The sequence below is a fragment of the Cherax quadricarinatus genome, chromosome 24 (genome assembly GCF_038502225.1).
Source record: "Cherax quadricarinatus isolate ZL_2023a chromosome 24, ASM3850222v1, whole genome shotgun sequence".
Lineage (NCBI taxonomy): Eukaryota > Metazoa > Arthropoda > Malacostraca > Decapoda > Parastacidae > Cherax > Cherax quadricarinatus.
Window position 1 is genome coordinate 35,420,055 of NC_091315.1, and position 24,612 is coordinate 35,444,666.

The following is a 24,612-nucleotide window of genomic DNA, read 5'->3' on the forward strand; positions in this document are numbered from 1 at the left end:
AAATGAGTTCTTGCTAATTGACCAGTTTTACATATTCGGCACGATATATATATATATATATATATATATATATATATATATATATGTCGTGCCGAATAGGCAGAACTTGCCATCTTGGCTTAAATAGCAACGTTCATCTTGCCATGTAAGACAAGCGAAAATTTGTGTATGCAATAATTTCACCAAAATCATTCTGAACTTAACGAAAAAAATATATTTCACTGTGTTTGTTTAGTATTAAATTATTATAAACAAATCTAAATTAGATTTAGTTGGGTTAGGCTAAAATAAATTGCTCTTGTTATAATAAGGTTAGGTAAGTTTTCTAAGTTCCTTTTGGTGCAAAATTAACATTTTTTACATTATCAATAATGAAAAAAATATATCATTAAACGTATAAGAGCAAATTTCAGAAAGGACTTAATTTTAAATTAGTTCTTGCTAATTGACCAGTTTTACATATTCGGCACGATATATATATATATATATATATATATATATATATATATATATATATATATATATATATATATATGTGTGTGTGTGTGTGTGTGTGTGTGTGTGTGTGTGTGTGTGTGTGTGTGTGTGTGTGTGTGTGTGTGTCGTGCCAATAGGTAAAACTTGTGATTTTGGCTTAAATAGCAATACTCTTCATGCCAAATAAGGCAAGTGAAAACTTGTGTATGCAGTAATTTCGCAAAAATCATTCTGAACTTGAAAAAAAAATATATTTCATTGTGATTGCTTATTATTAAATTATTGTCAACTTATCTAAAATATATTTAGTTGGATTAGGCTAAATTAAAATGCGCTTGTGGTGAGCAAAATGGCGTTGTAACTGGACTGAGAGATTCCACTGTAGTTACATCCCACCTGAGGCTTCCCATCAGTAATTGAAAACAAGGGTACAGAGAGCATTACATAACCAGTTTCGAAGTTACCATAGGACGGGTGAGTCGGTAGGTTGAGGTGTGAAGGCGAGCCAGTGTGTGAGCAGACTGTGGCGTGTGAGCATAGCTGAGGTGCTCTTCTCTTGATGCTGTCAGTGTAGTGTTTCCTCGCAGTGTTGTGTGGGTAGTGGCAGGTTAGTGTGTGTAGTGGTTGCTCTGTGTTGTGAGGGTATTAGAAATAGTGGTTTATCAGTGTGGATAGTGGTAGGTCTATAGGTAAAGTCTGAGACACTTATGCAACGTATGGGAATCTTTAATGAGGAAACGTTTCGCCACACAGTGGCTTCATCAGCCCAATACAAAGCAAAAAGGTACAAGGAGAGGAGGAGTTTGAGGTAATCAGTCCCTTAGCCTGGAGTCGATGTGTTCAGTCCATCAATCTTGTAGAATGTACAGCATAGGGCCGTAGCAGTGGCTTATATACTGTAGTTAGGTGAGGCGAAGCAGGAGAAAGAGGGGTCATAGTGGTACCATCCACTAGTCTAAATAAGTCTTCGTGCAATGGTTGGACAAGTTTTGAAGAATTCTTTGTATCAAGATCCCATGATGACTACAGTATATGAGCCACATCTACAGCCCTATGCTGTACATTCTACAAGACTGAATGACTGAACACATCGAGCCCAGGCCGAGGGACTGATGACCTCAACCCCTCCTCTCCTTACACCTTTCAGCTTTGTACTGGACTGATGAAGCCACTGTGTGGCGAAACGTTTCCTCAATAGAGTCCCATATATTGCATAACCGTCTCAATTTTCAATTTGTCGGTTTTTTAAACCATTTATCACACAAGGTCTATAGGTGTTGTGGTTTATTAGTGGTTATCAGTAGACTGATATACGTAGTGGGTTCTCAGTGTGAGGTAATAGCTATCTATGTATAGATAGTCTTGCAAATGTTGTGAATAACACTGGAGGTGATACCTAACACCATACACACACACTAGTAGTGCCGTAGTGTCAGGGACTGTGCCAACGGTGACAGCACCTTTTATACCTTATGACATGATAAACAGCTCAGGTTTTTAATGAATCTAGACTGGTTGAGCACTTTTCAAGAGCTTACTAACAATACTGGAAAGATATTAAAAAATTAGATTTGCCTTTCGTATTTCATTCTTCTTCTCTGAGAGTTTGTTATATTAAGGTCAGTGTGGAGAGCGTGAAATTATGAAGGCTTTGTTTGTATAAGAACATAAGAACATAAGAAATGAGGAACACTGCAGCAGGCCTGTTGGCCCCTACTAGGCAGGTCCTTTACAATTCATCCCACTAACAAACATTTGACCAACCCAATTTTCAATGCCACCCAAGAAACAAGCTCCGATGTGCAAGTCCCACTCAAATCCAACCCCTCCCACTCATGTACTTATCCAACCTAAATTTGAAACTACCCAAAGTCCTAGCCTCAATAACCCAACTAGGTAGACTGTTCCACTCATCAACTACCCTATTTCCAAACCAATACTTTCCTATGTCCTTTCTAAATCTAAACTTATCTAATTTAAATCCATTACTGCGGGTTCTCTCTTGGAGAGATATCCTCAAGACCTTGTTAATATCCCCTTTATTAATACCTATCTTCCACTTCTACACTTCGATCAGGTCTCCCCTCATTCTTCGTCTAACAAGTGAATGTAACTTAAGAGTCTTCAATCTTTCTTCATAAGGAAGATTTCTAATGCTATGTATTAATTTAGACATCCTACGCTGAATGTTTTCTAACGAATTTATGTCCATTCTGTAATATGGAGACCAGAATTGAGCTGCATAATCTAGGTGAGGCCTTACTAATGATGTATAAAGCTGCAGTATGACCTCTGGACTTCTGTTGCTTACACTTCTTGATATAAATCCCAGTAATCTATTTGCCTTATTACGTACGCTTAGGCATTGCTGTCTTGGTTTAAAGTTGCTGCTTACCATATCCCCCAAGTCCTTTTCGCAATCTGTATGGCTAAGTTCTACATTATTTAACTTATAAGTGCTAGGACACTCCCGAGCTTCAGAACCTTGCATTTATCTACATTGAACTGCATCTGCCACTTTTCTGACCAAGAATAGAGTTTGTCTAAATCCTCCTGAAGTTCCCTAACATCTACGTTTGAATCAATTTTCCTACCTATCTTCGTGTCATCGGCGAATTTGCTCATATAACTAGTAATTCCTTCATCAAGATCATTGATATATATTATAAACAACAACGGGCCCAAGACTGATCCCTGTGGAACGCCACTTGTTACTGATCCCCACTCGGATTTAACCCCATTTATGGACACTCTCTGCTTCCTGTCTGTGAGCCATGACTCGATCCACGAGAGCACCCTTCCCCCAATGCCATGAGCTGCTACTTTCTTTAACAGTCTATGGTGCGGAACTCTATCAAAAGCCTTACTAAAATCTAAGTAAATAATATCAAATTCTTTATCGTGGTCAACAGCCTCAAAAGCTTTACTGAAGAAAGTTAATAAATTAGTTAGACAAGACCGGCCTCTTGTGAATCCATGCTGAGTATCATTAATCAAGCTATGCTTATCGAGATGGCTTCTTATAATTTGAGCTATAATTGACTCTAGTAATTTGCCTACAATTGAGGTCAGGCTTATTGGGCGGTAATTTGGCGGTAACGACTTGTCCCCTGTTTTAAAAATAGGAATTACATTAGCCATCTTCCACATATCAGACACTACACCTGTTTGAAGAGATAAATTAAAAATATTAGTTAATCGTTCACAGACTTCCATTTTGCATTCCTTTAGAACCCTTGAAAAACCCTCATCAAGACCCGGTGACTTATTTTGCTTCAGTCGGTCTATCTGCTTCACAACCATTTCACTAGTGACTGTGATGTTACATAATTTATCTTCTTCTAGCCCACTATAAAAATTAATTACCGGAATATTATTAGTGTCTTCCTGTGTAAAAACCGAGAGAAAATAATTATTTAAAATCGAGCACATTTCATTCTCTTTATCAGTAAGATGCCCATAGTTATTTTTAAGGGGACCTATCTTATCTCTGACTTTTGTTCTATATACCTGGAAAAAACTTTTTTGTTTAGTTTTAGAATCCCTAGCAACTTTAATTTCATAGTCCCTTTTAGCTTTTCTTATCCCCTTTTTAATGTCCCTCTTAATGTCAATATACTGATTCATAAGATGACCCTCGCCTCTTTTGATACGCCTATAAATTCCTTTCTTATGCCCTAGTAGATGTCTGAGCCTATTATTCATCCATTTTGGGTCATTTCTATTTGACCTAATTTCTTTATAAGGGATAAACGTTCTTTGAGCAGCATGTATTGTGTTCAGAAAACTGTCATATTGATAGCTCTCTTCGTTACCCCAGTCAACAGATGATAAGTGTTCTCTAAGCCCATCGTAATCTGCTAAGCGAAAATCTGGGACTGTTACTGAGTTATCCCTACTATCATACTTCCATTCAATTCTAAATGTAATTGATTTGTGGTCGCTAGCACCCAGGTTCTTTGAAACTTCTAAATTATTAACAAGGGATTCATTGTTTGCCAGAACTAAGTCAAGCAGGTTATTACCCCTTGTAGGTTCTGTCACAAACTGCTTCAAAAAACAATCCTGAACTACTTCTAAGAAGTCATATGATTCTAAATTCCCAGTCAAGAAATTCCAATCAATATGACTAAAGTTAAAGTCTCCTAGAATTACTACATTATCGTGCCTTGTGGCCCTAACAATTTCCTCCCATAGTAGTCTCCCCTGGTCCCTATCTAAATTTGGGGGACGGTATATCACACCTAAAATTAATTTTTCATGCCCCTCTGAAAATTCTATCCAAACAGACTCTGTATGTGTTACTTCAGACTTAATACCCGTTTTTATGCAACAGTTCAAGCGATCTCGGACATACAATGCCACCCCACCCCCCTTCCCGATACTTCTATCTACTTGGAACAATTTAAAACCCTGAATGTGACATTCTGCAGGCATGTCCCGACTTTTTGAATTAAACCACGTCTCTGTAATGGTAAATACATCTATGTTACCTGCACTAGCAACTAGTCTCAACTCGTCCATCTTATTCCTAGCACTGCGACTATTTGTGTAAAAAATACTTAAAGACCCTCCTCTCTCTTTACCCTTCCTGCTTCTTTCTGTTATTCCACTAAACCTATTACTGTCCTTGTCAATTAGTGCCACTGGCTTTCCAATATCCACCTCATTTTGCCTATTACTAGTTCTCCTAGTACTCATATTACTACCCTGAGACTTCACAGTTTTCCCGCCAAAACCCATACCACTAACTATTCCTAGTTTAAAGACCTAACAGCTCCCTCCACTGCGTTGGCCAGTGCTCCCACCCTACACCTAGATAAGTGAACCCCATCCCTGGCATACATGTCATTTCTGCCATAGAAGAGGTCCCAGTTGTCAATGAATGTTACCGCATTTTCCTTACAGTATTTGTCCAGCCAGCAATTGACACCAATTGCTCTGGACAACCATTCATTTCCAACTCCTCTCCTTGGCAAAATGCCACATATGACAGGTTTCCCACCCTTCCTCCTAATTATCTCTATTGCTGACCTATACCTGCTAATCAGGTCCTCACTCCTACGTCTGCCAACATCGTTGCCTCCAGCACTGAGACAGATAATAGGATTGCTCCCATTACCTCTCATGATGTCATCCAGACGGCTAACAATATCCTTCACCCCAGCCCCAGGAAAACACACTCTCTGCCTCCTACTCCTATCCTTCAAGCAGAATGCCCTATCCATGTATATTGTATGTATTGTTGCAAAGGGGGTCGGGAAATGCTTAATACCTGTTACTGGAGTGACAAATACGGTGGCTGGAGCTGTGTGGGTAACAGAAAGTGTATACAAAGTAGGTCACTGCTGGAATCAGCCTGACTGAACATAATCCATGTCCATCATGATCAGGAGGACCATCAGGGGGTCACACCTGAGTTTTCATGACGTTAAATTGTCAGCTTACTAGACGCTGGGCGTGTTGATGGCTGGAAGACTCGTAAATAATACAACCAAACATGAAGACAGCTTCAAGTGACGATGAGGCTGGTGACGAGTCTGTGAGGTATCCTTCACTTATTTTGTCTTGAAACATTCCATTCTGGTGAAAGGAGTTCTTTCCAAGGACAACAACAGGAGAGAGTATAACCCAGGGAAATCCAGGCTGGACCCAGGCGGTATAACCCGGGGAGGAGCGAGGGATATCCAGAGTGGACCCAGGTACTGGTGCTGACGCGGAGTTTTCTCTCACACATTTGTACAGAATTATGATAACCATCTTATTACAACTTGTCCACCAAATAGTAAGAGCGTTGTCCACAGAGTTGGCACTGCAACTGTTGCCATGTCCGAGCAGAGATCAGGGTTAAATGTTAGTTTTTCTAGATTATTAATTTCCGCGCTTAACCACATGACTGAGGGCCTTTCGGTGGCTTTCCCCATTTTAAATTCCACATCACATCATAATACATGACAGGTGGTTTTCCCTACATTAAATACGAAAGAGGACCAGCAGCAGCAATAGCGTTTTAAGATGCTTCCCTGCGGTTGTGAGATGTTGCTGTAATATCCTGTAATGGAAGATGAAGATGGTTGCTGTAATGTAAGATACAGAAGAGAGTTTTATTTTGATTATTGTCCACTGAGGGTTAGTAACCCATGAAAGCCAAGAGGTGTGGCTTACTTCGATTAAGGATGTTAGGTATAAAGGACTGCTGTTATATAATTTATTAGTGATGTGATATAAAGGGAAAAAAACCAGGAGTATGCAAACCGAATCCTGTGTATATCTGTGTATATACCGAGATGTATATCAGTTTATATACACCGAAGGTAGTGTATTTCTCAGTACTTGTTCCTTTAGAGTTTAATTCGTATTTTAGAAACTGAAGCAGAAATAGGCTAGTACAAAGAGGAAGCGCGTCTGTCTCGTACTCAGCAGACAGAGTGCGAGACACCCGCTGAATGACCCAAATGGGTTTAGCGCTTAATGTGAATTATTAAAAAAAATAATGTCACTGTACACCTCCTTAAGTGGAGATGTACAGTGACATGACGCTTTAATGACCCGCGTCAGGAAACACTTGTCTTGTCATGTTACCTGACATACCTTACCTAACCTAACCTCGTGTAGTAGATATACTTTAAACCCATTAAACCAAACAAATAAAATAAAATGTAAAAAGTATCTTCATACATTTTTTTGTACGTGCTTTTTTAAGTAATACGACAGAGCGGCAGTAAATTCATGTAATGTTAGGTTGTAGGAGCTGTCTGGTCAGCTCTCCGGCCACGAATCTACCTTCTCTTCTACCCTCAGTGGAGCCCAACACACCTCGCACTCTTCCAGGTTACACAGCGAGGATCGAGAATCGAGTTGGGCTTCTGACTTACTTTCTTAGCCCTAGTGACTGTATCATCATGGTGATGAGGTTGGTGCCTGGTGTTGTGGTGTGTGTGGCACTGCTACTGCTGCTCACTTTCGTCTACCCAGCCTCCCCACAGCACCGTAATAGTGAGTGACAGAAAAAGAATTAGGATTATATACACTTAGATATCCACAAATTATTGAAATTAAATCTTATATTCGACCCTTTCCTTAAAATGCGTTGACTACAAGAGTGTTGTCGTGATGCAGGTGCCTGTGTAGACAGCTCTAAGGAGTGCCCGGCATGGGCAACGCAGGGACGCTGTCGTACTCACCCCAAGTTCCTACAACTGGTGTGTCCTCTCAGCTGCAACGCTTGTGTAGGTGAGTCTCTCTCTTCGTGGCTCTTATACCCATCTGTTTGGGATTTCCTTTTACCTAATTCCATTTTTGGAGTTGGTGTCATTTGATGGCTGATTTCTGGAGAATTATATTTTCCAGAATGTGGGCGAGGAGATGTATTCAAAACCAGCAGTAGGAGCACCAGCACCAGCAGGAACACTAGCAGGAGGAGGAACAGTAGCAGGAATAAAAGCAGCAGGAGGAACACCGGTAATAAAAGCAGCAGCAGCAGCAGGGGAAGGAGGGTGCGCCAGATCATCTTTCCAGACAAGTTACTGGAGCTGCGAGCCGCTGCTGCTGCTGCTGCTTCCAGGAACACGGTTAGTGCTGCTGTTGCCTCGCCAGCACACCTACATGCTCATAACGACTGTAATAATAAGCAATATCAAAAACAAATAAGATAGAAGGGTAAACTGAACGAATGTATACTTACTTTCGCCCTTCAAGAGAGGTTCCTTGACAGGGGATCGTAATTTATTGTTGCTACACACTACCATCATAAACATTGCTACTTCTCTTATTGTTCTTGCTAAAAAAAATTCCGTGCTCCATATACAATCCAATTCTACCATTTTCTTTAAAATGTTAATATCTTGTGTGGCTTTCCAATTTTTGTTGTTCATATTTTTGTTGGGCTTCTGTTGTGATTTCTGATCACATGTTCATATGTTTTATACAGAAATTTTGGAACAAAGATTTGCATTGGTATTTGTAAATCAGGGAACTGGTGGAGGGATGAAGAATTGGAACCCATGGCAAATGAGTCCTGAAACTCACTTGGCATGAGGTTAAACCCCACAAGTTCCGTGAATTGTTTGAAATCTCGTTATTACCATATGGTGAGTTATGATTAGTGTTTGTACTTGAAGATTCTGACACCATTTCCCTTTCTCTGTCTCCCTCTGTGTGTTTTCATTTCGGTAAATGGCTTAAATATGACCACTTTTGTCATGAAAATGTCTCTCTGTCTTACTGTAAAATGCCCCATCAGTTTTCTTTGGGTCTATTGTTGTCTCGTAAATATTCCTGGGATATTCTTTTTTTTTTTTTTTTTTTTTTTTTTTTTTTTTTTTTTTTTTTTTTTTTTTTTTTTTTTTTTTACTTTCTTTAAATATTGGAATATAATGCTGCGTTGAAGCCTCACTGTTCACAGTTACCTCGTGTGGCTGCTGGTGTTAACTTCTCAGTGTTCACTGTTACCTCGTGTAGCTTCTGGTGTTAACTTCTCAGTGTTCACTGTTACCTTGTGTCACTGCTGGTTTTAACTTCTCAGTGTTCACTGTTACCTCGTGTAGCTGCTGGTGTTAACTTCTCAGTGTTCACTGTTACCTCGTGTAGCTGCTGGTGTTAACTTCTCAGTGTTCACTGTTACCTCGTGTAGCTGCTGGTGTTAACTTCTCAGTGTTCACTGTTACCTTGTGTCACTGCTGGTGTTAACTTCTCAGTGTTCACTGTTACCTTGTGTCACTGCTGGTTTTAACTTTTCAGTGTTCACTGTTACCTCGTGTAGCTGCTGGTGTTAACTCCTCAGTGTTCACTGTTACCTCGTGTAGCTTCTGGTGTTAACTTCTCAGTGTTCACTGTTACCTCGTGTAGCTGCTGGTGTTAACTTCTCAGTGCTCATTGTTACCTCGTGTAGCTTCTGGTGTTAACTTCTCAGTGTTCACTGTTACCTTGTGTCACTGCTGGTGTTAACTTCTCAGTGTTCATTGTTACCTCGTGTAGCTTCTGGTGTTAACTTCTCAGTGTTCATTGTTACCTTGTGTCACTGCTGGTTTTAACTTCTCAGTGTTCACTGTTACCTCGTGTAGCTGCTGGTGTTAACTTCTCAGTGTTCATTGTTACCTCGTGTAGCTTCTGGTGTTAACTTTTCAGTGTTCACTGCTACCTTGTGTCACTGCTGGTTTTAACTTCTCGGTGTTCACTGTTACCTCGTGTAGCTGCTGGTGTTAACTTCTCAGTGTTCATTGTTACCTCGTGTAGCTTCTGGTGTTAACTTCTCAGTGTTCATTGTTACCTTGTGTCACTGCTGGTTTTAACTTCTCAGTGTTCACTGTTACCTCGTGTAGCTGCTGGTGTTAACTTCTCAGTGTTCACTGTTACCTTGTGTCACTGCTGGTTTTAACTTCTCAGTGTTCACTGTTACCTCGTGTAGCTGCTGGTGTTAACTTCTCAGTGTTCATTGTTACCTTGTGTCACTGCTGATTTTAACTTCTCAGTGTTCACTGTTACCTCGTGTAGCTGCTGGTGTTAACTTCTCAGTGTTCATTGTTACCTCGTGTAGCTTCTGGTGTTAACTTCTCAGTGTTCATTGTTACCTTGTGTCACTGCTGGTTTTAACTTCTCAGTGTTCACTGTTACCTCGTGTAGCTGCTGGTGTTAACTTCTCAGTGTTCACTGTTACCTTGTGTCACTGCTGGTTTTAACTTCTCAGTGTTCACTGTTACCTCGTGTAGCTGCTGGTGTTAACTTCTCAGTGTTCATTGTTACCTTGTGTCACTGCTGATTTTAACTTCTCAGTGTTCACTGTTACCTCGTGTCACTGCTGGTGTTGACTTCGCAGTGTTCACTGTTACCTCGTGTCACTGCTGGTGTTGACTTCGAAGTATTCACTGTTACCTCGTGTCACTGCTGGTGTTAACTCCTCAGTGTTCACTGTTACCTCGTATATTGCAGATCATCTTCCCAGACCAGCTAGAGGCCCTCCGAGCTGCTGCTGCTGCTGCTAAAACTGTTCCTACTGTCGATGTACGTAAGTGCTAATTTGGCCTGTGGACCCCATCCTATATATATATATATATATATATATATATATATATATATATATATATATATATATATATATATATATATATATATATATATATATATATATATATATATATATTTTTATTATTATTATCACACCGGCCGATTCCCACCAAGGCAGGGTGGCCCGAAAAAGAAAAACTTTCACCATCATTCACTCCATCACTGTCTTGCCAGAAGGGTGCTTTACACTACAGTTTTTAAACTGCAACATTAACACCCCTCCTTCAGAGTGCAGGCACTGTACTTCCCATCTCCAGGACTCAAGTCCGGCCTGCCGGTTTCCCTGAATCCCTTCATAAATGTTACTTTGCTCACACTCCAACAGCACGTCAAGTATTAAAAACCATTTGTCTCCATTCACTCCTATCAAACACGCTCACGCATGCCTGCTGGAAGTCCAAGCCCCTCGCACACAAAACCTCCTTTACCCCCTCCCTCCAACCCTTCCTAGGCCGACCCCTACCCCGCCTTCCTTCCACTACAGACTGATACACTCTTGAAGTCATTCTGTTTCGCTCCATTCTCTCTACATGTCCGAACCACCTCAACAACCCTTCCTCAGCCCTCTGGACAACAGTTTTGGTAATCCCGCACCTCCTCCTAACTTCCAAACTACGAATTCTCTGCATTATATTCACACCACACATTGCCCTCAGACATGACATCTCCACTGCCTCCAGCCTTCTCCTCGCTGCAACATTCATCACCCACGCTTCACACCCATATAAGAGCGTTGGTAAAACTATACTCTCATACATTCCCCTCTTTGCCTCCAAGGACAAAGTTCTTTGTCTCCACAGACTCCTAAGTGCACCACTCACTCTTTTTCCCTCATCAATTCTATGATTCACCTCATCTTTCATAGACCCATCCGCTGACACGTCCACTCCCAAATATCTGAATACGTTCACCTCCTCCATACTCTCTCCCTCCAATCTGATATTCAATCTTTCATCACCTAATCTTTTTGTTATCCTCATAACCTTACTCTTTCCTGTATTCACCTTTAATTTTCTTCTTTTGCACACCCTACCAAATTCATCCACCAATCTCTGCAACTTCTCTTCAGAATCTCCCAAGAGCACAGTGTCATCGGCAAAGAGCAGCTGTGACAACTCCCACTTTGTGTGTGATTCTTTATCTTTTAACTCCACGCCTCTTGCCAAGACCCTCGCATTTACTTCTCTTACAACCCCATCTATAAATATATTAAACAACCACGGTGACATCACACATCCTTGTCTAAGGCCTACTTTTACTGGGAAAAAATTTCCCTCTTTCCTACATACTCTAACTTGAGCCTCACTATCCTCGTAAAAACTCTTCACTGCTTTCAGTAACCTACCTCCTACACCATACACTTGCAACATCTGCCACATTGCCCCCCTATCCACCCTGTCATACGCCTTTTCCAAATCCATAAATGCCACAAAGACCTCTTTAGCCTTATCTAAATACTGTTCACTTATATGTTTCACTGTAAACACCTGGTCCACACACCCCCTACCTTTCCTAAAGCCTCCTTGTTCATCTGCTATCCTATTCTCCGTCTTACTCTTAATTCTTTCAATTATAACTCTACCATACACTTTACCAGGTACACTCAACAGACTTATCCCCCTATAATTTTTGCACTCTCTTTTATCCCCTTTGCCTTTATACAAAGGAACTATGCATGCTCTCTGCCAATCCCTAGGTACCTTACCCTCTTCCATACATTTATTAAATAATTGCACCAACCACTCCAAAACTATATCCCCACCTGCTTTTAACATTTCTCTCTTTATCCCATCAATCCCGGCTGCCTTACCCCCTTTCATTTTACCTACTGCCTCACGAACTTCCCCCACACTCACAACTGGCTCTTCCTCACTCCTACAAGATGTTATTCCTCCTTGCCCTATACACGAAATCACAGCTTCCCTATCTTCATCAACATTTAACAATTCCTCAAAATATTCCTTCCATCTTCCCAATACCTCTAACTCTCCATTTAATAACTCTCCTCTCCTATTTTTATATATATATATATATATATATATATATATATATATATATATATATATATATGGAGGCAAAGAAGAGAATGTATGAAAGTATAGTAGTACCAACACTCTTATATGGGTGTGAAGCTTGGGTGGTAAATGCAGCAGCGAGGAGACGGTTGGAGGCAGTGGAGATGTCCTGTCTAAGGGCAATGTGTGGTGTAAATATTATGCAGAAAATTCGGAGTGTGGAAATTAGGAGAAGGTGTGGAGTTAATAAAAGTATTAGTCAGAGGGCTGAAGAGGGTTTGTTGAGGTGGTTTGGTCATTTAGAGAGAATGGATCAAAGTAGAATGACATGGAGAGCATATAAATCTATAGGGGAAGGAAGGCGGGGTAGGAGTCGTCCTCGAAAAGGTTGGAGGGAGGGGGTAAAGGAGGTTTTGTGGGCGAGGGGCTTGGACTTCCAGCAAGTGTGCGTGAGCGTGTTAGATAGGAGTGAATGGAGACGAATGGTACTTGGGACCTGACGATCTGTTGGAGTGTGAGCAGGGTAATATTTAGTGAAGGGATTCAGGGAAACCGGTTATTTTCATATAGTCGGACTTGAGTCTTGGAAATGGGAAGTACAATGCCTGCACTTTAAAGGAGGGGTTTGGGATATTGGCAGTTTGGAGGGATATGTAATAGGACGGTAAATATATAATTGTGGCGCTGATATTGTATTTCAGGTCACTTATATTGTATCTTTATAAATGCTTCTAAACTGTTGTATCTGAGCACCTCTGTAAAACAGTGATTATGTATGAGTGAGGTGAAAGTGTTGAATGATGATGAAAGTATTTTCGTTTTGGGGGATTTTCTTTCTTTTTGGGTCACCCTGCCTCGGTGGGAGACAGCCGACTTGTTGAAAAAAATATATTTCTTATTTTTCTATTACTTTCAAGAGGCATCATCTGACTTTCATTGCTGTGATCACCATTAACATCCATAGTGTTGACTCCCGTCAACTTTATTGTCAAGCATTTTATCAAAGTCGCCCATTAATGACTTGGTCGGGAATAATGTATCGTGTTAAAATTAATTTTGTCATCTGAGAGGTTAGAGTTAGGAACCATGGCAACAAGATTTGACTCCACGATTCACATCTTTAATTATCTTTATTGTTGCAACGTTTCGCCTACACAGTAGATATCTTCAGTTAAGTACTACACCTGTTGCCTCTGTACCTGACTGAAGACGACTACTGTGTTGAGTCCAGGTGTTACTTATGTTGAGTCCAGGTGTTACTTATGTTGAGTCCAGGTGTTACTTATGTTGAGTCCAGGTGTTACTTATGTTGAGTCCAGGTGTTACTTATGTTGAGTCCAGGTGTTACTTATGTTGAGTCCAGGTGTTACTTATGTTGAGTCCAGGTGTTACTTATGTTGAGTCCAGGTGTTACTTGTGTCTTTTCCAAGTTTGGAGTTTTTTTTATTAAGAGGCTTTCAAGGGAGTGTCTCGTTGATAGTGAATGGCTCTTGATCCCGGGAGCTGGAGCTACCCTCCACTTCCTCGGCGTAAGCCTAATTACCTCCTATCCCTCCAAGCGCTGTGTGATCCAAATGGGTTTAGAGCTGTCCAATGAATATAATAATAATAGTAGTAGTAGTAATAATAATAATAGTAACATATTATTATTATTATTATTATTATTATTATTATTATTATTATTATTATTATTATTATTAATATTATTATTCCCCTGTCACACAATCTCCTTGATAACAATCTATATAAACTTAGTGGTAATTATTTTCATTACAGAGACCTGTTGACGACTCGTCTCCCGTAACCGAAAGTAAGATTTTTTTCTTCTTTTGTTTCTGTAATAATGTAAATAAAAGCAATGAATTTACCTTCATTTAATTTACATATTACATTGTGTGTGTGTGTTTACTTACCTAATTGCACTTACCTAATTGCAGTTGCATTTCCAGTCATGGTATTGTGTCTTTTTGTTATTTATTTGCAGTTGCAGGGGCCGAGTCATAGCTCCTGGCTCCGCCTCTTTATTGGTCGCAACTAAGTCCACTCTCTCTCCCTGCTCCATGAGCTTTATCATACCTCTACTTAAAGCTATGTATACATCCTGCCTCCACTGCCTCACTCTCTAGACTGTTACACTTACTGACAACTCTGTGACTGAAGAAATGATTTCTAACATCCTTGTGGCTCATCTGAGTCTTCAGCTTCCAAGTGTGACCCCTTCTTTCTGTGTCCCCTCTCTGGCACATCCTGTTCCTATCCACCTTGTCAATTCCTCTCAGTATTTTATACGTCATTATCATGTCGTCACTATCCCTCCTGTCCTCCAGTGTCGTCAGGTCGATTTCCCTTAACCTCGTCTCCTAGGACATACCCCTTAGCTCTAGGACTAGTCATGTTGCAAACCTTTGCACTTTCTCTAATTTCTTGACGTGCTTGACCAGGTGTGGGTTCCAAACTGGTGCTGCATACTCCAATAAGGGCATGACGTACACGGTGTACAGAGTCTTGAATGATTCCTTACTGAGGTATCGAAACGCTATACTTAGGTTTGCTAGGCGCCCATATGCTGCAGCAGTTATTCGGTTGATGTGCGCCTCAGATGTGCTCGGGATTATACTCACCCTAAGATCATTTTTCTTAAGTAAGGTTTGCAGACCTTGGCCCCCTAGCCTGTAATCTGTCTTTGCCCTTCCCCAGTCTTCATGACTTTGCATTTGGTGGGGTTAAACTCCAAGAGCCAGTTGCTGGACCAGGCTTGCAGCCTGTCCAGATCCCTTTGTAATCTCACCTGATCCTCATCCGATTGAATTCTCCTCATTAACTTCACATCGTCTGCAAACAAGGACACTTCTGAATCTATCCCTTCCGCCATGTCATTCACATGTACCAGAAATAGCACAGGTCCTAGGACTGAATCGTGTGGAACCCCGCTCGTCACAGGCGCCCACTCTGACACCTTGTCATATACCATGACTCACTGTTGCCTTCCTGTCGAGTATTCTCTGATCCATTGCAGTACCTTTCCTGTTATACTTGCCTGATCCTTTAGCTTTTGCACTAATTTCTTGTGTGGAATTGTGTTGAAAGTCTTCTTGCAGTCCAAGAGAAAGCAATCTACCCCTCTCTCCCTCTCTTTCTCTTTGTCTTACTTCCTTCACCTTGTCTTAAAACTCCAGTAGGTTTGTGACACAGGATTTTCCTTCCCTGAAACCGTGTTGGTTGTCGTGTATAAGATCATTCCTTTCTAAGTGTTCCACCACTCTTCTGATAATCTGTAGTTCAGCGCTGCGTGTCTGTCTCGTTTCTTAAAAATTCGGACTACATTTGCTGCCTTCCACACCTCGGGTAGTCGTCTTGTGGTTGCAGGGGTCGAGACTCAGCTCCTGGTGTGTGTGTCTGTTAGTGCGTGTGTGTATTAGTGTGTGTATGTATGTGTGTTTTCATGTGTATCCTGTGTTACAGATAGCACCGCCGCGGTCATGGTGACGGACGCCTTCTGCGGCGCTACCGTGGTTTCCGACCGCTTCCTGGTGACCGCAGCACACTGCATCTTCGACCTTAACCACCCGTACGCTCTGAACCGCTTCGCTGATGAGTACACAGCACCACAGCTCCAACAATTCACAATCTGCAGTTCCTCGAGGGAAAACTATAGTCGACGTTTCGAATCGTCTAAGTCCTTTGTCAAATCACTTAATACTTTTGTCCAGGACGGCCCGAAACATCGACCAGAGTTTCTCTCCCCTTCTTTGAATTGTTGGCTATTAATATGAAACACTAATTTGGTTAATTAAGATTGAACACCTTCGTCAGCACTCTTAGATTACTGATGTGTTCGAAAATTGATAACAAGACTCATTGACGTAACCCCGCGAGACGGAGATGACGTCAGTATACAATAGATGTCGCCAGATAGAGAGTAGGTGATGACAGATATATAGTAAATACTACTAATACTGCCGGAACAATGTCAGAGGTTTTCAAGAGTAACCTAAACCACCAGCTCATTAGCCTGCCTGTGACGGCTGTCTAGACCTGCTGCTGGTCTCAACAGCCTACTTTACCAAGCGTTTATCAAGGAGGTCTGACCTCAGGCCGAGGTGCAAAGTTGGAAAAAAAAATAAACTCGAAACTGGTTATAGGCGTTCTTAAGAACATAAGAATACAAAAATGGAGGAACACTGCAGAGGGCCTACTGTCCCATGCAAGGCAGACCTTTATCAAATCCAAGTCTATCCAAATCCAAATCTAGTGGCTAACGCGACGGGCTGGAGTTTTGAGACTCTATGACCGCGGGTTCAATCCCGGCCGGGGGTATGGTTTGTTCGCAATCGTGTCATTACGATTTCTTGAGTCAATCCAAACCCTCTAACAAAAACATTTGCCCAACCCATTTTCAGTGCTATCCAAGGAATAAGCGTTGATAACCCTGTTAATTAACATGCAAGTCCCACTTAAATCCAACCCCACTCACTCGTATCTTATTTGTTCCTCGTATACACCGTTGCTTCTCCCACACTTAATATGATAGTAATATCGGATGCCGTCATGTATATAAATGGTTCAGAAAACCCGTAAGTTGATGAATTAGACACATGTGCAACACTTGGGTATCTTTACTGAGGAAATGTTTCGCCACGCAGTAGCTTCATCAGTCCTAAATAAAGAAGAATGTTGAAGATTAGAAGGAGTTTGAGGTAATCAGTGCTAGTTACATTACTGCAATTTTCCCATAGTTAGGCTAGGCTGCTGAATTGGAGAACTAACAAACAATATGTATTCCAATATATCTCTCATAATATCGGATGAAGAAAATATGGTAATACATACCGTCAAATTGGTTTAGAAAGACAAACAAACACTAGGACATTTATTAAAAACGTTTCGGTCCTGGGATCTTGATCACTTCTAACATACAGAGGTTAAAATCAGTATATAGAGGAGAGTGAGGTGTGAGAGACGCATGGTGACCTGAAAAAATTATCATATAAGGATGAGAACGGGTAAACAATGTGATCACGTGACTCCTGTGTTAGGTATTTGGTACTTTGCCTGGTTAAGTATCATGTATGCTAATATTTTAGAAATTTTGTGGTTTCCAGCATTATGTTCTATGGTACCGGTGACGACGGTTAACGAGGCTTCCAGACACCGTCTGCGTCTAAGATGCTGTTCGGTGAGGACGAACTGTGCCTCATCTCAATTCATCAACTGTCCCATTGTGAAGGTTTGTGTTATGTAGAAACCTTCTTCTTCAAGGAACCAAGAGCTGGAGATGCGAAGAACTCTCAAGAAGAAACCAGTGATCAGTGGTGTCGAGCCATCAATAAAGTTTACACTTGAACTCGAAAAAAGATGGTAAACTTCCTTTCCTCGACGTCCTCCTGTTGCAGGTCTCCCGACAGTGATAAACTTCTCTTCAAAGTGTATAGAAAACCAACCAACAAGGACAATCTTATACACTTCATTTGGCACTAAGACAGTCCTCATTAAAATAGGTGGCCTTATTGGCTTCTTCGTATCTCCAGCCCTTGCTTCCGTGAAGAATAATGTATCTAGGCAACACAAGCCTTCACACGTCTTCAGTTTCCATTTTTATTTATCCAGGATTGCAGACTCAAGGTACGAGCTGTCTTCAATAAGTCCCCGATGGAACAGTCCTCTAAGCAGTTCATAGTGCTCATAGTCATAGTGCTCTCATGCGGTGATGTTGCCAAGAATACTCGCCAAGCACTTGCTAAGAGCAATATAAACGTTTTTACCATAAACACATTTATCAGAGACCTCACTACGAAACGTAGCCCCACACCTCTAACTTCCACAGCGGGCGTCTTCACCATCCCGTCCCAAGAAATATGTAGGGAAAACAGTTCGCCTGAACGAACATTGAAACGCCAGCAACAGAGACGACTTAAGGTACGCCTGTGTCCTCCACAGGGACTCCACGGGACATCTGATGAATCGGGATGAGGCACAACTCATCCTCACCGAACAAGACTTTAGACGCATACGACGTCTGAAAGCCTCGCTAATCGCCGTCACCGACATCATAGAACATAATACTGGAAACTATAAAGTTTCTAAAACATAGCCATACGTGATACTCAACCAAGCAAAGCACCAAGTACTCAACAACACAGGAGTCATGTGATCACACTGTCCATGTGTCACTCACACCTCACTCTTCCCCTATATATACTGTCTTTTTAACCTTTCCATGCTAGAAGTGATCAAGGTCCCAGGATCGAAAAGTTTTCTCATAAATATGTCCTTGTGTTTGGTCACGTGTCTTTCTAAACCAATTTGTTTGTACATTACTAAGGTTTATACCCAAATCTAATCTGTAATAATGTTGGTATAATTACCGACAAAGCTCTTGGAGAGCGAAACGTTGCCACAATAAAAAAATGTCGCACATGTGTCCTCTTACCTAACAAAATCTAGTCTAACCATAGCTAAAAAAAAAAAAAAGAGAAAGATGTATCCTTCGCTGTGTTTATAGTGTATCTCAGGTTAAACGCTGTTTATCGTGTATCTCAGGTTAAACGCTGTTTATCGTGTATCTCAGGTTAAACGCTGTTTATCGTGTATCTCAGGTTAAACGCTGTTTATCGTGTATCTCAGGTTAAACGCCGTGAGGCTTGGAGAACTAGACTTCAGCAGCGACAACGAGAACAACTCAGCTCCAGTCGACTACGATGTCCAAGAGATTATTGTCCATCCACAGTATGAGTAAGTATTGTGGGGATCCTGTGTTAATCTCTTGCTTTCTTCGTAGATTTTTCTGCACATGTGTGTTTGTGTGCTCGCCCCTGGGTGCTTTGTGCTCACCCCGGCCTGTTTTATATTCACCTATGTGCACCCGGACTGTCCTAATACCTACATCTCTAGAGTCCGATCAATCATAAACATACGTTTCCCTGTGACAACAGTCCATTCAACCTTTTCACAAAACCCCCGTGTCCTAACACCATGTCCAGAGTCCCAGATACAGACTGTAACCCCCCATGTCCTGACCCCCGGTTACAGTGTGCTAACCCCGCTTTCCTTTCGTGTCCACCACAGCCCGGAGTCCCGTGTGAGGTACAACGACATCGCTATGATCAAAACAGTTGAGAAGATCACTTACAACGAGTTCGTGTTCCCGTACTGCTTAGTGAGGGAGCGTCCGAAGCCCAAGACCCTCGTCACCGGCGCTGGCTTCGGCCTCATTAATGCCAGTGAGTATCTCACAAGAGTTACATTGACAACAAGGCACCCATCTGTGAAGGAAGCTTGACGGAGGATCAAGCCTCCACCACGGCTTGAGCTGAATGACCCACATGGGTTTAGCGCTTACCATGAAACAAACAAATCTAAGTTAGTTGAATTGAATTCTTTTAAGTTGATGCAAATACGACTTAGTCGAGATAAAGGCGGAGATATCAGGTTCCATCCAGAGAAAGGACTGGCAACTTCAATCCCTTGGATCAAGAGCCTTTTACTAGCCTCAAGGGTAGAATCAGCTGTGACTTGACAAATGCGAAACATCGTCACAATTTCTTCTCTCAAGTGAAGGTTACTTGTCAGTTGTCAGAACCACGGTATTGTAACTCATTCTTCGTGGTTTCCGGTGTCTCCAATGATTTACTGGCTGACTGATAGATTAAACACATGTACAACACTTGGTTGAGTACATCGACTCCAGGCTGAGGGACTGATTATCTAAAACTCCATCTGATCTTCACTGTTTTCCTTTGTATTGGACTGATGAAGCCACTGTGTGGCGCACCGTTTTCACAATAAAACTACCCAAGTGTTGCACATGTGTCTAATATATCAGTCAGCCAGTAAATCATTGGAGACACCGGAAACCACGAAGAATGAGTTACAATACCGTGGTTGTGACTGACAAGTAACCTTCACTTAAGAAAGTTATGTCTAAGTTATCAGCTTGTCTGTTCTCTGTACCATTTATCTGCATTACTAACTGATGATGGTGCTGGGCAACAGCACACCAGTCCCCCATCCTGCAGGAGGCGGAGCTGAAGGTGGTGGGCACGGCAGAGTGTGAGAACATCTACAAGAACGAGGACTACGAGCCTCAGCTGAGACTTCTCTACCCTAACCTGCTGGAGAGTCAAGACATCATCTGCGCCAGCTTCCCCAACAGGAGTGCTTGTCAGGTATAGCTTTCTCCTTGTACTTCATGACAGTTACTGTTGATGAGTTTCGAGAGTCTTTCTACTCCCAGAGCCCAGCCATAGGCCAGGCTCATGTGGCGCTAGCCTGGTTAACCAGGCTGTGTCTATCAGTAGTATGATCACTGGAATTTTTATAACAAGTTTGTTCGCTTTAAGGAATAATATTTAAAATAAAATCGATAGAATTAGTACTAGTTACAATTTTACAGCGATACACATAGAGGCGAAAAATTTTCAAAATTCTGAAAAGGCTAGAAATGAGGAATAGATGCGAGTTCAAAAGAAAAATAAGTCACAGAGTCAGTACGTAGCTTTAGGGACAGGTATGATGGGAGACTACACACAGAAAGTATTCGAGATAGTTACATTATATCTGCGTCTTGCTCCTCCCTAGGGTGACTCAGGAGGTCCTCTCTTCCTGGATGATGATGAGGGTCGACGGTTCCTGGTGGGGATAGTGGGCGCCGGTGTCTCCTGCCGGGGCAGCGGCGTCTCCAGGCTACCTGGTCTCTTTATTAGCATCGCTGATCACATCCCCTTCATAAACAGCGTTTTGTTTGAGGATCTAGGCACCGAGTGACCACCTTCACTACAGCATCTTAAAGAATACAGATAAGACTGTAAACCAAAGAACCCACACACACACACACACACACACACATAATCTGAAAGGTTACTTGAAGGCTCTGACAGTGTACAGGGAATATGAGACAAACAGTTACTGGATTTCAACCCAAGCAAGTGCAAACCTACAAAAAATTAAGGAGAAAGAAGACTGGAGACGGAGTATAAACTTTTCGAACAGACTGCAGACTTCTAAAGTGGAGAAAAAAATGGTGACAGTAGTGACTCTCGTATAACGCCGGACGTGCACATCAGCGGTGCAGCTTCAGCAGTATTTACTCATAAAACGAACCTGAAAACTCATTTCAGAAACCTAAATATATAATACTTTAGTTACTGTAACAGATGATAGAGTATGAAGTGCTAGACTCAAGTCCAGACTTGTTAGGAGGCTGACCCGGTGACTGGTTCAGGAAGTGGCTGACCCGGCGACTGGTTCAGGAAGTGGCTGACCCGGCGACTGGTTCAGGAAGTGGCTGACCCGGCGACTGGTTCAGGAAGTGGCTGACCCGGTGACTGGTTCAGGAAGTGGCTGACCCGGCGACTGGTTCAGGAAGTGGCTGACCCGGTGACTGGTTCAGGAAGTGGCTGACCCGGTGACTGGTTCAGGAAGTGGCTGACCCGGTGACTGGTTCAGGAAGTGGCTGACCCGGCGACTGGTTCAGGAAGTGGCTGACCCGGCGACTGGCTCAGGAAGTGGCTGACCCGGTGACTGGTTCAGGAAGTGGCTGACCCGGTGACTGGTTCAGGAAGTGGCTGACCCGGTGACTGGTTCAGGAAGTGGCTGACCCGGTGACTGGTTCAGGAAGTGGCTGACCCGGTGACTGGTTCAGGAAGTGGCTGACCCGGCGACTGGTTCAGGAAGTGGCTGACCCGGTGACTGGTTCAGGAAGTGGCTGACCCGGTGATTGGTTCAGGAAGTGGCTGACCCGGTGACTGGTTCAGGAAGTGGCTGACCCGGTGACTGGTTCAGGAAGTGGCTGACCCGGTGACTGGTTCAGGAAGTGGCTGACCCGGCGACTGGTTCAGGAAGTGGCTGACCCGGCGACTGGCTCAGGAAGTGGCTGACCCGGTGACTGGTTCAGGAAGTGGCTGACCCGGTGACTGGTTCAGGAAGTGGCTGACCCGGTGACTGGTTCAGGAAGTGGCTGACCCGGTGACTGGTTCAGGAGGTGAGGCTGGCTCGGCGACTGGTCCAGGAGGTGAGGCTGGCTCGGCGGCTGGTCCAGGAGGTGAGGCTGGCTCGGCGGCTGGTCCAGGAGGTGAGGCTGGCTCGGCGGCTGGTCCAGGAGGTGAGGCTGGCTCGGCGGCTGGTCCAGGAGGTGACGCTGGAAAAACCTCAGAGGAAAACAACGAATGTAACTGTAATGGGGGGATGGGGGGGAGAAGTAAACAATGGATCTCTTATATTAATGTAATAAGATAAACTGAAGCAAAACAAATCATACAAACAAGAAGAAAAGAAGGAGGAGGAGAAGGAGGAGAAGGAAGAGAAAAGGATACGAGAGCTGAGTTGAGTTGCTCACCCAATCAGTACACCATTTACAGAAAGTCAGAGTTGTTCCAGAGATAAGAGTTGGATCTCAGTATAACGATGCACTTCTTTTTTTATAGCAAAACTGGATAAATCAGCAGTATGTTGCCACCTTATACGTTATAACAGTTACACAATGCGAAAGAAACTTAGCCGTGTCCCTCTTAAACATTATTACATGAGATAGATTTCAGATATATTGCTGAAATGTGTCAGTCTGAGCTGGGAGACTTCAGCAGTGTGATGAAGTTATCGTTAAGTGTTTCGTTAATCGTTCATCAGATACGGAAGCTCCACAACTTTTATTCCAACAGAACTGGAGTTACTATCACCTGAGAATTACCATTATTCAGAATGGCCTCTCAAATGCACGTAAGAAAAAAATTCTTAAGAATATACGTATCTCCATCACAGACTGAGGCAAGAATAAATGGACCTGCATTATGTATTGAAGATTACATATATATGTAAAGAAACAATGAAAATTCATTATATATATATATATATATATATATATATATATATATATATATATATATATATATATATATATATATATATATATATATATATATATATATATATATATAATATATATATATATATAATATATATAGGGAGGTACCACCTCTAGAACTGTTATGGGGACCCTCATCCTCAGAGAAAAGAATAAACTTGCTTCAGGGAAAACTCAAGATTCTCCCTGTAGCTGTTTGAGAATTTTCTCCTACCACCCCCTATATTATGTATATATATTTTATTTAAAGACAAAATACATTGACAAAACATTCACAAAAATATGATACAAAGTAAAACAACATAGGTAACTCAGAGCTACATCTCGAATACTTCGTCCAGCTCCCCTGCGGTGGGCCGCGTGCCCAGAATGCTGCAGGCATTTCCTCTCTGGATCGCAACACTGAGTCTCTGAAAGAGGAAGCTGGTCGCCCTGTGGTCCTTGGTTTCTATGATGAGCTTTTCACCCAGCTCTTTGAGGAACTTTAGAGCACACTTGCCCCATGCTCCAAGGGTCTCCGACCCTATTGGAATGAAGTTATAGCAAGGGGGAAGGTCTTCATATTTTCGGATCTTCTGGGTCTCCCTGTGGCTGGCACCTCCACCCCCTTCCACTACAGAGTATGGCAAGTAGGTGTCTGCCAATGTGACAGCACAGGTGTAGTCCCAGGCAATCTGCTTTCCATCCTTCCAGGGTAGCATAGTGGCTCCATCAGGACGCTTTTGTTCTTTCCTGAAGCATTGGAGAGCATTGTGTTGGCGATTTTTTCCATGATCGGTTTGTCCCAGTGGGACTGTTTGTGCTGTTTGGGAGGAGCTGGTCTACTGGAGGAGTCTGTAAGGGTGTCCCACCGAATTGCTGCTTCAGTAAACCTGGGGTCTTGAGCTCCTACCAAGTCTCTCAAGCGTTCGGGCACTATCTTCTTGACTAATGCACTGGAAGCCAAACACGAAGACAGAAAAGCAGGTAAAGCAACATGCGTTGCTTTACGCACCCCTATACCTCCCAGTCGCACTGGGAGGGTTGCCTGATCCCATTGCTCATCCTCTAGTGACAGGTTCAGTGCCTTCTTAAAAGTTGATGTCAGGTGTGCGTCATATTCATCGAGTGTTGGGTTGTCAAAAGAGGGTGCACACCTCAAGAAGTAAGTGAGTCTTGGCATAGTAAGACACCTTGTGAGGAGATACAGAGCATCATGGG

General features: G+C 42.3%; 1 protein-coding gene across 2 annotated transcripts; it reads left to right on the forward strand.

Moving 5' to 3' along the window:
* The first annotated feature begins 951 nt into the window (after positions 1–951).
* Positions 952–23,396, forward strand: LOC128690929 (trypsin-1). Of its 2 annotated transcripts, XM_053779713.2 has the most exons (11): positions 952–1,084; positions 7,309–7,473; positions 7,597–7,710; positions 7,828–8,048; positions 10,405–10,476; positions 14,331–14,364; positions 16,017–16,122; positions 19,179–19,286; positions 19,620–19,774; positions 20,547–20,719; positions 21,132–23,395. In XM_053779713.2, exons 2-11 carry the CDS (start codon positions 7,380–7,382, stop codon positions 21,315–21,317), a joined length of 1,263 nt encoding a protein of 420 aa, XP_053635688.2. In that variant the 5' UTR covers positions 952–1,084; positions 7,309–7,379; the 3' UTR covers positions 21,318–23,395. The 2 variants fall into 2 exon arrangements, with proteins under 2 accessions (XP_053635688.2, XP_053635689.2); XM_053779714.2 differs by lacking the exon at positions 10,405–10,476 and having other exon boundaries at positions 21,132–23,396.
* Positions 23,397–24,612: the final 1,216 nt, after the last annotated feature.

Coding starts and splice junctions, on each gene's coding strand:
- LOC128690929 (XM_053779713.2), top strand. CDS start 7,380: ATGGTGATGAGGTTGGTGCCTGGTGTTGTGGTGTGTGTGGCACTGCTA. Junction 8,049..10,404: donor CTGCTGCTTCCAGGAACACG/GTTAGTGCTGCT, acceptor CGTATATTGCAG/ATCATCTTCCCAGACCAGCT. Junction 10,477..14,330: donor AAACTGTTCCTACTGTCGAT/GTACGTAAGTGC, acceptor TTTTCATTACAG/AGACCTGTTGACGACTCGTC.